Here is a 12,876-nt window from a genome sequence, read left to right on the forward strand (position 1 = left end):
CTAAGAAAATCCAGATATTTCAAGATTAAAATGACCAGTTCATCTGGTTATATTTTCTTTTTTTTCTACAAAGAAATTCAATCAACAATTTGGTCTCTGATGAGCAATGAACAAGGTGCCTTTTTTTAAAGGAAATGTATGCGTATTTGGTCAAGCAGAGATGACAGCAGCTTGAAACGATTAAATGAAATTCATTGAGAAATACAGTTCAAGTTATAGAACTTTCCAGGGTTGTCCAACTTGTAAGAAAAAGTTATTGGTCGAAAAGGATAATGATCTGTACATATGTTCAAAATGTGGTATATGCAACGAGTATAAATATTATTACACTTTACATGTAAGTGCTGAACTAAAAGGAGAGGTTCTAGATGTAATTTCGCTTGGTGATGATGAATATCTTGAAATTTCTGGTAGATATTAATTACTTACAACTACCATTCTTGTTGTCGCCATTTGCAATAGTGATTACTAGTTCTATTATTAGTTTATTATGTTGATTTTTGATGGCTACAGGTGGTTCAGATTCACAAAGTTGGAATTGAAAATATTGTTCGATTCCTTCTTACTGTGGTATTAAGTTGCTTTAAAATTTTCGGAAGTTCGGCGGAAGAGAATAAAAATTCTTTCCTAGTTCGGTCGCCCTTAGACTTTGAATTACCAAAACCCTTCAAGCAAAAGCTAGTAACTGTTATGGGGATTCCACTCAGTTCTTTTTTTCAGATGGAACTATTTGATTTTACGGGAACTGTTCATGTAACTGCATTTGATGACTGTGCACAGAAATTGATAGGGGAACAGGCGGATGAAGTTGCTAAATTCCTGAAATTTGACAGTGAGCGGTATCAATCGTCATTCAAAAGTGTGCTTTTCAAACCGTATATGTTTCGACTCGGTGCACAAAAAAGTGGAAATGCTGACTATTCCACAATTTCAACTAAAACAAAACAAATTTACTTTTGGTCGATGAAGGATTTGATTCCCATGCCTTTCGATAATTATTGTACATTTTTACAGCGTGCCATTGAACATGCCAATACTGGAATATCTGTAGAAAAATGATGGTTTTTTTTGCCATCACATATGCAAAATGTCAGTTTACACTAATTTCCCATTGCAAATTTCGAAGATTCTAGAGATGTTCGGATTTTTACTGATATTCGATCATGAGTCTTCTGAAATTCTAAATATAATAAACTGCATATTGTGAACTTAGTTATGAACAATATACGACTTTGTATGTACTGAAAGAAAAATTAAATGGTTTCGTCTTTGCCTTTTTCAGAACGTAAATGAGATGTACGATTGTCTCATGCAGTTTTTAACATTTCACTGAAAAGAAAGGCAGAAACGACACTGCTCTTTATAATGTATCAAATATAAAAAAAAAAGAAGAAAAAATGGGTGTATACAATTCTTGTTTTTATTTTTGTTCGAATCCAGTGCTTTTCATAAATTTGTCATTCATTGTTAAGGGTATGTTTTTCAGTGTGTTTATTGATGATCTGTCAAAAAAAATTCAAAGATGGGTTTTGGTACCGAATATCATTTAGAAGAATATGAAGGAATATTCTAAAAGGAGTTCCTGTTTATAAAACTTTGCGTTCACTTAATTTTTTATAAAATGGCATCTACACAGATTTTTTTATAGAATAACATTTTAACAGGGATGTGAGATGAGCTAGTCGTAATAGCCAGTTTCGCACGGAAGGATATCAGAGGTCATCAGTATAACTGATAAATAAGTAAAGAGAGGATCAAAGTCACTTAGTTTGTGGGCTAACCCGAAATTCCCATTCACTTGCAACAGAACAAAAACGATTTTTAACTACGCTAGACAACTCCTTTCCGCTGTGTAGGCACTGACCAACCGCTGCATTGTAGATTTTACGACCCTGAAACGTTGTAACATTAACATTGTTTCAGGAACTCTGGATCTGAATGTTTTGTACGTAGAAGCGTTTTTTTTCAGAATTCTTTTTAGTGCCTATAAAATAGCAAAGTTGACTTTAAATTACTGCTTACCATAAGCGACCATTGTTGATGAGCACCCTGTAGGTGGCATTTTAGAATACGCGGTCCCTGGAAATTTTACAGGGTAATTATTAAAATAGCTCTTAATAGTTGCATATCTTTGTGTTTCAGGCACTCTGAATCTGAATTTTGCGGATTCATATTACTAATGAAATGCATTACTCCAACCAGAATTACTCGAACAAAGTCATCGTTTCCCAGAAGATCGTCATTTTCTGCCTATCAGTCCATATGCTCCCTTTTGAAAAACAGTAGGGAATAGATAGTTTCTCAAAAGGAAAGGATATTCGATTAGAGCAAAAGATAAGAAAGACACCACCTTTAACGAGTCGAGACAGAGCGTTGCCGAACCCATAGGGCGAAGTTCGCCAAGTTTTGTCCAGCGCCAATTCTGATGACGATTTCCATTGCGGCAATACTCCACCACGACGCTATTCCCCTTCACCAAACGTCCATTCGTTGACTGAGCTGTCAGACATAAGCTCGTGTTGTATAAGATTATCTACAAAATAAATTTCAATTTAGAACTTTTAGAAATCTTATTCTACCCCCTATATAAAGTTGGCGAATTGATAGCAATCATGCATTTATCAATTTCCATAAATTCCACTGAACTGCTCGATTGTAGATCTTGATATTCACTAATATTCAATGTGGCGATTTTTCTGGCCGTCACTTTTCATTACGACGTCACGACTATTTCCACTACGACTGTCTTGGGCATCAGTTTTTTTATGACTTTCCTTCATCCGCAAAGATATTCTCATAACTCTTAGTTCCTACTTTTATCAGTGCTTAAATCTCACGTGATATCTTGCGATATTTCTATTCCGTAACATATCAGATTTCTTTAGGTCAACCATTGTCGGATGGTTGTTCGTCAGTAGTTCTGGATAAATATTTTGGAGATACCAAAAAAACGATTTACAGTGCAGTTTCTTGCGTAATGCTTTCATTTCCTTTATATCCCCTATATCGATCCCTCTCAGATTTGGCCTAGCTGCATAAAATTGGTCCTGAAAAATTATCCATTAGTTTTGCAGATGCGGCAAGTTTTTTTTTTCGTTCAGAAATAGTGATGGAACAAGCGCCAAGCTCGGTCAAGGAAATCACATGCACTTGTCGAAAAATCTGATAAGTTTGACAGTGACGCAAATAAAGTATGTTTTCATTTTGTATTTATAAAAGAATATCGGATCAAGAATATCCCATATACTAAAATCTTGTCACCTCTAAAAGGGAAAGTGACGAATAATGAAAAATAATGGAAAGCCCTTCAACTTTAATTTGTTATTGAAAGAGATAAACATTATAGCTGAACAGAATCTATAACGTGATCATAAAACCTACAAATGAACGATATTAAACCGTAATGTAAGCATTAAATCTTGAATTTATTCGATAGGTAACAAAATACGTACGATATATTCATCGAGCCAAATATTGGCAGTACGAGCTGCATTGTGGCCCATTGAATCAATTCCAAATCCATATGGCCGCCGTTGGCGAAATATATGACCAATTCTGCTACATGGAATAATTTCCAATCGGCCACCACACATCCAAATCTGCGAGTCCAAACGAAAATATCGAATGAAATTCGAATTAATTAAGATCACTGCTGCTAGACAGTGTGTTTATTCATTAAATTACCATTTCCAGAAAATTTCAGCAGTCACCCATGAACTTCCAATTATACCCGCAAATAGGGTCACGAGATCCCTGAGGTTCAGTTCAGTGAATATTTTGATGAAGATTGTAACATAACTTTTACCCTCAAAGAAATTTCTACATTTTCTGCTCCCCAAATTTCCATCCCTCGATCATACTGTCCAAGCTTATCGAAATATTTCTTATCAATGGCGAATAAACCACCAGCCATTGTTGGTGATTTCACCGGGCGTACATATTGTTTGGGTTCATCGAAGTACGATGATGGGAGGTAATCCCATTTGAATGCAAGTGACCATGACATGCCCCCTTTGCATATTGGCGACTCGATATACTTCAAAGTATTTGCATCAATGATGTCGATAATCGGACAGACAACCCTAAAATACTCGAAAAGAAATTTTTTATTTTTAAGATTTCTGTTTTTTCTGTACCTTTTTCTGTAATTTCACCTTACAAAGCGATCAAAGATTCCGTTGCATTATCTAATGACTAAGGAACGTAAAATATAACATAGTTGTCTAGGATGCAGGTACACAATAGAATTTGAGTTAACAAAATCGGAAGAGCAATAGTAGAAGGGTCAAATAAATGGTGTACACATTGGCCTTTCCATCTGTGTCACTCCGACGAGATGAAATGAAGGAAATGCGGACAGTTTCAGTGGTTTTGTCAAAAAAACAGTAAATAGACCAAACAATATACTTAGTGCTTAAATTATGCTTATCATAATGATAAAATAGAAATCACTTCGATTATTGTATATTTCGAATGAATCCTAAAACTAACGTATGCCTATCAGTAACGATTCGATCCAACAGGGGTTCGAGCCATCGTTCATTTACTTCGCAGTGACTATCTAAAAACACTAGTACTTCACCTCTAGCATGCTGAGCTCCAAATATTTTTGCTCGAATCAATCCCTCATTCCTTTCCGTACTCAACATTTTCACCACGTCACTGTTCCAGTTCTCATGAGCATATGCGCGTACCGCAGCATCAGATGTATTGTCTGAAGACAGTTTTTATAACAGCAAAAAAATTTATTTAAGAGACTGAATAATTAGTTGATCGAACAATTCAGGACAATTTGTCTAAAAACAGAATTCTACCAAATCCTCACACTTATTACTCTCCAAACATCCATGATTTATTCCTTGTTTCATGTACTACTTATTCATATAAAGTCACGTATATACGCCCAAATTCAAGATCAATCTCGACATCCTTGATTATGTATGTAATAATATCTCTTGAAATCTAGCAAACTATGGTCTATTTTTTTTCTCCGGTTCATTAAACTTGAACAAACCGAGATCGCTGTGGTCATTCACCAGTAATATTTCATTAATCAAATTTGATGGCGTTTTATCCAGAATACTATTAACCATGCGAATCAGAACTGATGAAGCTTCATTATAATAACAAATGACAATACTTGCTGCAGGCAATTCTTCCGAATAGCTTTCATTTAGACATCTGAAATATGCAGTAGTAGATGCCCAAAAATTTAAATCAGTTCTTTAAATAAATGGACTTCAAAAATGAGCACATATACCACAATAGTCACAATAATCCGAACATCCCAAAATAGTACCAAATTTAATTTATCAAAAATGATGGAAACATGAATCGAAGCCAGTTCCCGAGCCCACACTCATTCACCAAATTTTATGCAAATCAATACTCACAAGTAATGGCGTGTATCTGGGATCTTTCGCTGTGGTCCAATCCTACTGCTCAGAAATTCATTGAATGCATATTTGGCGTAACTTATTTCACGTTGTTTCTAAAAGTTTCGCGAAATTGATGCAAAATTCGCTCAAATGATATGCAATATTTACTTAAGCCGAACAATTTCAAGAAAAAGTGAAAATATAAATCATGAAAAAAAGCACAGAACTGTTCCACATAACCAGCTGCGAGCAAGCAAAGTGCTCGTTAATACCGATACATGGCATCAGTATTAATCAGAAACTTAAAGGACAATTTAAAAAAACATGCTGACAGATTATGCCTAAGTAATATTAACTGAAACAGACAGGAAGAGTAAGCGTTTTGTTGGCTAACATCGTGGCGCTGAATCGCGCCATCGCTGAGATGACAAACGACACAAAATAATCAGCAAATCGTACAATGGAGAAATGCAATGGAATTACCTGTTCCTGTTGATTTTGTATGATAGACAGCTTTTCAAGATCAACTTCCGGTATTTTATTTAGTGAAAACTGCTCCTCCTGCATTTCTTTCGATATATCATTATTGTTCTCATTACTGTTAAGAGTTATAGGTAGTATAATCATCTCTGAATGACCATCAAGAGTTGGATGAACTGATGCATGATATTGTTGACGTAAGGAAATGACTCGTGCTCTCGGTTCATCTAGTAATCCCAGATATGCCATCATAATGAATATCCATAACAGAGATACAGCAGTTGCTGCCGTTATGTAGTTTGTATTCATCCGCATGCCAGAATTTTCTAGGTCTATTCAGCAGTTAAGGATCGAAGTAAGAGAATTTCACTTTACTAGAGATATTAATTGAAAAGAGTCGTCGTATCACTTCATCCAAACTGTTTGCTATTACTGTGCCATTCATACGACTCGTTTGAAGTTTGATGAAAATACTGAAAAAGAATGGACAGCTCATATCACCGAGCGAAACGGACGGCACTGGTAAACAAAACGTAAGGAAAAGATACCGTATGATAGAAAATATGCTTTCAGTTCCGATCACTAACTGGATTTCACTAATAAACGGTAACCGCGCTTCCAGGATTGCTGGCTGGCAGTATTCGATCATCCAGCCGAACTCATCTCCTACTATGCATGCGACTGATTTCAAATACAACCGAACATGATTTTTCTGAAAGAAACTTCCTGTGTTCAAATCATCTCTGGGTAGTTCGTATTATCTGCTCTGGATTAGATAACGGTTCTTGGCTCAATTTAAAGTTCTGTGAAGTATCTAGTAAATATTCAATTTGATTTGTGTTTTGTCCAGAAGCAATGGAAACTGTGTCCGAATTTTCCGTCTGTGGAGCATATCTCAACTATGTCTTCACACTATCTGATAGGCCACCATTGTTCTAGTATTGCAACTAGCGCTCGAGGTTAAATCTCTCATCAAGCTTTACATTTTTGGTTATTCTACTCTTCTTGTTTCCCTTTTTTTTTTCACTTAACTTAGATGGTTGTAAAATAAGGAAAAAAGTAAAGGGCAAGTGACTGTTCCGTAACAATGTGGAGCAAGGAAAAGATCAGGAATAAATTGGGAGTAGTTGAGAGCTGAATAAAAGAGGGGTAAAGTGTTTTCAGAATTTGAAGCCATTCATACTAATGAAAACTGGAAAGTAGTAGAACTTTGAAATCCATCCAATCTGAATGATAAATTATTCTCTTACCACTTCTAAATACCCTATGGGAAGTTGGTGGTGAATCGCTTCTTCGCTGACTGAAAGAGAAAAGGGGGCACAGAAGAAGACGCCATCAGCAGATAAGAACACTTTTTACAGCAAATCCGATATGACAAATGTCCTACCGTGTATAAGAGGTATTAGAGCGGATATTTCTATTGATATACCCCAACAGACATCTCATCTTTCAAACAAGATGATCGGATGTCGTGAAAAGAATGATTTCAAAAATTTATAATTTCTGTCATGAAAATCTTTTGCCACTTTTCCCTCTTCTTTTGATTAGGATTTTGTTTGGGCATGAGCGAAAATTATTGAAAGAAGGGGAAAATTAATCAGCTGTTGATTATATCGAGGACACTGCTCAGAAGATGAATATGACGAAGTGATATGTACATACGTGGCGCAAGTCGATCGCCAATATTACATAGAGATAGAGATACAAAATGTCGAAATAAGTGGAAAGCTAGAAATGTGGGAATGAGGGAAAACATTTGGTGATAACTCCTTAAGAGGCCACTTATCCAATTCCAGTGGGAACGAATGCAACAACCCCGTCCTTATTCATCGTTGATGTTTAGTAACAGAGCTGTAGAGATCCTTAAACGCATTGGTGTGACAGTGACAATCTCGCTTTTGTCCAGAACAAGGCCTTTATATTCTAGGCTTATAAAAATACTGCATAACTCGCTCATCCAATCGCAAAAATAGCAATTCATTATTTAACCAAACGACCAAATATATGATTACTATTTAATACAACCGGAAACTTTCCCTGACGACTTTCCTTCTGTAATGCGAAGATGCAACTCCTACCTTAATGGATGTCTATGGCCTTGAAATTGAATGGTTTGATTAGGAAATGAAAGGGCGAGTTCACTGTTTGAGAAATCCAAAAAAAAGAACAGAAAATTGGTAATTGAGTTGATATTACATTTTACAGTCAGGTTTGTATACTCTTACCGATACGATGATAGCTAACCTAGGCCAAACACGGCCAAACACGATAATCAATTCATTCAACACTTAACGTAAGTCAAGTTTCAAATGGCGAAGTAAATATTTTTAAAAAATTTTAACAATGTGTACTACAAGTTAAGTCTATCTCACATATATTGAAAAAATAAGGCAGTCTGTTAAAATATGCAAACCATTATTATAGAAAATTGAAAAAGAAGGGGGAAAAAATTGAAACAAATGGAATTTTAAATATGCATTAATCAGTGATGATTATAATCTTTCATACCACTGATGTCGTCGAATAAACTTCTTCGGAATATACCGCAGTATTTGTAGGGCATACCAGAATATTGCGGGGCATAGAGGAATCTGCAGGCATGCTGGAATATCTGTAGGAGGTATCTGCAGGTATTACAGATAGTATGTTGAAATAAGATTCCGCATTGAAAGATAGCAGATGGAGAGCATCAGGTCTGGCTATCACAAATACAATACCGAACCATTTTTGCTTTGAAATCAACTCTTAGAATGAGCGACATGGGGCAAATTATGCAAAATGAAGACAGTACTATGAATATTTGGGAGTAGGGCTCTTGTCCAGATTGGCTCTTCTCTCCTTCTCCGGAGAAAAAAGACAAAGACAAAGAGAAGAGGAGGGGAGGGGAGGGGAGGGGGGAGAGGGACTACAAGACGCGAAGCAGACGCGATCTTCAAGACTCTGGTCCCGAAATTAATTTTGAGGTTTTTTTATTGGTCACTTGTTGTAAGGCAAAAAAAATTTATCAAAAAAGAAAAAAAAGATATACCAAATAATATCTTTATTGTAAATAAAAAACTCCAAAATGAATCAAAGGACTAAAAGACATGTCTCTACTTACAAACAGTGGATTTTAATAATTCAATGTATTTTTTTAGTTATGAAACTAAAAAATACATTGAATCTTTAAAATTTTACAATTATTCTTGCTGAGTATGAGCTCTTAAAATTCGTTAAAAGGCAGAAGTAATTAAGTTCATTCGAATGCCTCTAATATTGAATTTCGAAATTTAAATTATTTCATCTTAAGTTAAAGGTTTTATAAATATGCAAAAAAATTTTCGAAAACCTCGAAATAAACAAAGAGTTATTAGTTGGGATGATCTGGAGTTATCTATATTAAAATTGTAAGTCAAAGATTTCGAAAAACGCCTTTTTTGAAGACTTTAAAAATGGCTTAATATGACAGCTAAATGACACACTAGCAGAAGGAATATTTGAGAAAGTATCAGATTCTCCTTGAGACTACTTTATTTCATAAGTTTAAAATGAAGCGGTCCGTAAGTGCTTGCATTTCAAATAACATTGATGATGGTAAATAGGTGGAGGATTAAATAGAAGCTTGTCGTTCTTGGTATTGCAGGTTTATCAAATTTCGCGTTTCAATCTCGCGACATTTCCTCACCTCGATCAATTATTGGACATTCGGAAAGCAGTTCGAGAGGAAGGTAAGAAATGGGAGGGCCTGCTCATATGTATGTATTTCATTCATTTTAGTGATTGGTTATACACAATTATAGAATGTTCTTATATTGTTTGAAAAGGTTATATGGCAGCTGAGAATGATCAATTTGAAGAAGTGAGTTTAGTGGTACTATATGGTATTTAACATAAGTTGTTGGTTTTTGTCACGGTGTGATGGTTCCGATAGCATTTTGGTCGGGAAATCCTTTTTTTTCAGATACATTCACTGTTTGTTATGCAATGTCAGCAAGCCATTCAAATGTTTTTTGTCACATATCCAACAAAAGCATCTCAATTATCATCGCTATAAATGCATGAAGTGTACGTTTAAATTTAATGATAAAGAAAGCAGCACCTTACATTCTTTCAAAAAAATCATCGTGTGAAGATTAACTTTGCTTTTGTCAATTTTCATGCGAAAGATACAATATTAATGATATTACCCTCAACAATTTTAAGAAAAAATTATGGATTTTTTGTAATATGACTCATACTCTGACTTTCTCACCTATTTCTGTATGTCAGTTTATACCTCGTGAAGGATTAAATTAAAATTGCTAATTTTCAGTTCGATAGTGCTAACTACCAGGAACATTTGGCAGTTAAGGTCTTTCAAGACTGCTGTCGTGAGAAGAGAAGGCTGCTATTCGACATGGGACAAGAAAGCAAGAAAACGATATCTCAAGGTGAACATCAGAAGTTTACTGTCTGTTGGTATCTGTTTTTTTCTTGAATGGTACTTCTGTTGGCATTTCAAGCTTCTTAGCTAAATCCATAAATGTGACTTTCTTGCAAACAGTTTTATTAGGGTCAAATTTTCTGAAGCATTCAGGCAAACAAAGAGAAGGAGGAATTGGAATTCATGTTCAGATATTCGGAAGATAGAAATCCCTAAAAAATCTAAGAAGAAGACGAAAGACATGTTTGTTTCTGTTTGTCTAACTTACTGAAGCATGAAGTGAATTTTCAAACGAAACGGGAAAACCAAAAGGGTCGTAGAATCACGACGAATTCAACAAAATGTTCAAGTAAGTTGTTTAAAATTGCAGTGGGGAAAATCTATTTAGGAAAAGAAAATATCAATTTCGATAAATTCAGATATTGAAGAAAAACTTGAATCCGGAATTCATATCACCGAAATTCTTTCGAAGGCTGCTGATGATGATAGTAAACCGTGTAAATTATCAGAATCTGATGATCAAACATTTTGTGCCTTGGGATTATTCTCTGACACGTTGGCAAACACTGAAACCATCAGTTCTGACAAGCTTCTAAATAATAATGCAGTTAATAATATTGTTTTGATTGAGGGAGAAGTCGGTGAATCTAATGGGAATACTTTTGATCCTAAAAAGCGAGAGGTATCTTCTATTTTTACTGTTCCTTTTTCTGAGCTACTTTTTTGTAACCATCGTTATCTATTCATTGGTTATATCAGCATTTCGATCGGATTCAAACATTAGAAAATTTAATCATTGTAATAGATGCGCTGTGCTATTCTCTAGAGTTGTTTTTAAAAAGAAACAAAGGGCGTAGCATTTTGTAGCAAATGTTTTATTTAATTTTACTACCCCTAATTATAATTACATGAAAATTTGTTTTTAGAATATTTCTGTTTCATAGGTTACAACGCTGAAGCTAAATACTGAATGTCATAAATGCGGCAAGGTTTATAGATTTCGTTTAGTCCGTTTGGTGTTATATTTATTGATTTCAATTCAAATTTTCAATAAATATAAGCAAAGTCGTTCTAGTTACAAGTCGTTTTATGACAAAACATCAAGGGGAAGTCACCAAATATGAAAAATTCGTTGAAAGAGGGAAATAATATCTCGTAAATTTGTTTAGAATGTAGCATTACTAAAAAAAAGGAAAAAAAAGCTCCTGATGGGGACGTAAATTGAATATTAGGAGTTAGAAACAGAACCATAATATCAAGAATAATAGTTGAGTCAAGCAACCAAGGAAGTGCCGTTAAAAATTTCAGGATATGGGTGTCAATTATATTGCAAAGAAAACGCATGCTTTGCAGTTCCATTTTACCCAAGATGACGATCCGGAAATCGCCGAATTGTTACCAGTTACTATAAAAGCTTGCTTTCCGCATTCCTTGTCTTGGAGTGATTATCAAGTAAATCATTTGAACGCCACTCATGTTATTTTCAATAGTTTTATAGTATTATTGAAATGCTTGTTGAAGTAGGACTGGTTGCATGCTAGAGGTTCAAGATATCGACAGAGCTGGGTGCTAACTTCGGTTACAGTTAAATTTCTTATTATATATAAAAATATGATTTCATGCTAAAACTGCTGTATTATGCTGTATTAAAATCAATACTGGGAAATTTCATTTACGCAGGTCTAGAGAAGACTAATGAATTTGATATAATTGGTGAGCTCTCTTATCTAGTGTGTCGGCCCGTGTGATTCTCTGCTATCGGTTTGTTACGATTCTGAGCTATGACCGTCAACGTCTTTGGGTTTATAGTATCAAATAGAAACGTTAGATTTAATGAATAAGACATTTACAACATACAAGGCTGTTTTTAAGTCTTCTGTTACTATCGTAAGCAAAACCAGTGAACTTGCGGGTTCCCCAGAGTGTTCAAGAAATGTGACCAATTCTGGTTCCAATATTTATTGCCATCATTTCTATAATAACAAGAAGCTTGGCAATGTGGGGGACAAAGGACTGCGGTATTACACAATATATCGTTTGCAATGTTTCGAAAGCAATAAATAATTTGACTAATATGGTTTAAAAGATATGAGATAGAAACTTACTGACTGCTAAAGACTTTCTCATTATTACAATTTAGAATGTTTTTTGGAACGTTTATTTTTAGATTTATGTCAATTTCAAAGCACGTTTGCATAACTTGCGAGATATTATCTTTATGTTTGCTATTGTTAGGTTTTTGGGAATTAGTTCACCCTCATGATAACACCATCGTCAGTGCCATTTACTTGTTTAACTTTACTTCGTTTCTGTAAAAAAACATGATTATCCTCCCGGACCTTATTTTTCTGCATATGTAATACACTGTTCATAATTATATTAGAAAAAAACATAAATATCCTTTTACATGTAAGAAACCTAATTCCCCTAATTGTTACTGTCGAAAAGATCACCATCCCAGAAAAGATGCCACGTTTGATAAGAAAGCATACAACTTCCATTTACAAATTCAGCTTATCTATAGTTTTATATTGTTCCTTAGTCCTGTGATTTTCGATACTGGTGTTTCTTTTTTCTATTTCAGGCGGAGAGATTTTGGGATTTCATAAATAGATA

The 12,876-nt window shown here is 34.8% G+C and overlaps 3 protein-coding genes across 3 annotated transcripts in view; 2 read left to right on the plus strand and 1 right to left on the minus strand.

Moving 5' to 3' along the window:
• LOAG_16957 (replication factor a 1) overlaps positions 1-1,059 on the plus strand; it is a gene marked incomplete at both ends in the record, with an annotated part of 4,793 nt that extends 3,734 nt beyond the window's left edge. Inside the window, one exon of the mRNA XM_020449611.1 lies at positions 721-1,059. Coding sequence (XP_020306822.1) covers positions 721-1,059 — 339 coding nt within the window. The remainder of the gene's footprint in view (positions 1-720) is intronic.
• Positions 1,060-1,581: 522 nt separating this feature from the next.
• On the minus strand, positions 1,582-6,576 carry LOAG_07831 (glycosyl transferase). Its single transcript, XM_003143364.2, has 10 exons — positions 5,862-6,576; positions 5,394-5,491; positions 5,015-5,181; positions 4,492-4,714; positions 3,806-4,082; positions 3,453-3,599; positions 2,838-3,047; positions 2,351-2,533; positions 2,023-2,079; positions 1,582-1,892 (listed from the first exon to the last, which is right to left on the minus strand). The coding sequence occupies exons 1-10, from the start codon at positions 6,171-6,173 to the stop codon at positions 1,761-1,763; spliced, it is 1,806 nt and encodes a 601-aa protein (XP_003143412.2). The 5' UTR covers positions 6,174-6,576; the 3' UTR covers positions 1,582-1,760.
• Positions 6,577-9,666: 3,090 nt separating this feature from the next.
• On the plus strand, positions 9,667-11,825 carry LOAG_07832 (hypothetical protein; the record flags this gene model as incomplete). Its single annotated transcript, XM_003143365.2, has 4 exons — positions 9,667-9,696; positions 10,150-10,291; positions 10,680-10,942; positions 11,569-11,825. 4 exons carry the CDS (start codon positions 9,667-9,669, stop codon positions 11,782-11,784), a joined length of 651 nt encoding a protein of 216 aa, XP_003143413.2. The 3' UTR covers positions 11,785-11,825.
• Positions 11,826-12,876: the final 1,051 nt, after the last annotated feature.

Source organism: Loa loa, assembly GCF_000183805.2.
Source record: "Loa loa unplaced genomic scaffold supercont3.31, whole genome shotgun sequence".
Lineage (NCBI taxonomy): Eukaryota > Metazoa > Nematoda > Chromadorea > Rhabditida > Onchocercidae > Loa > Loa loa.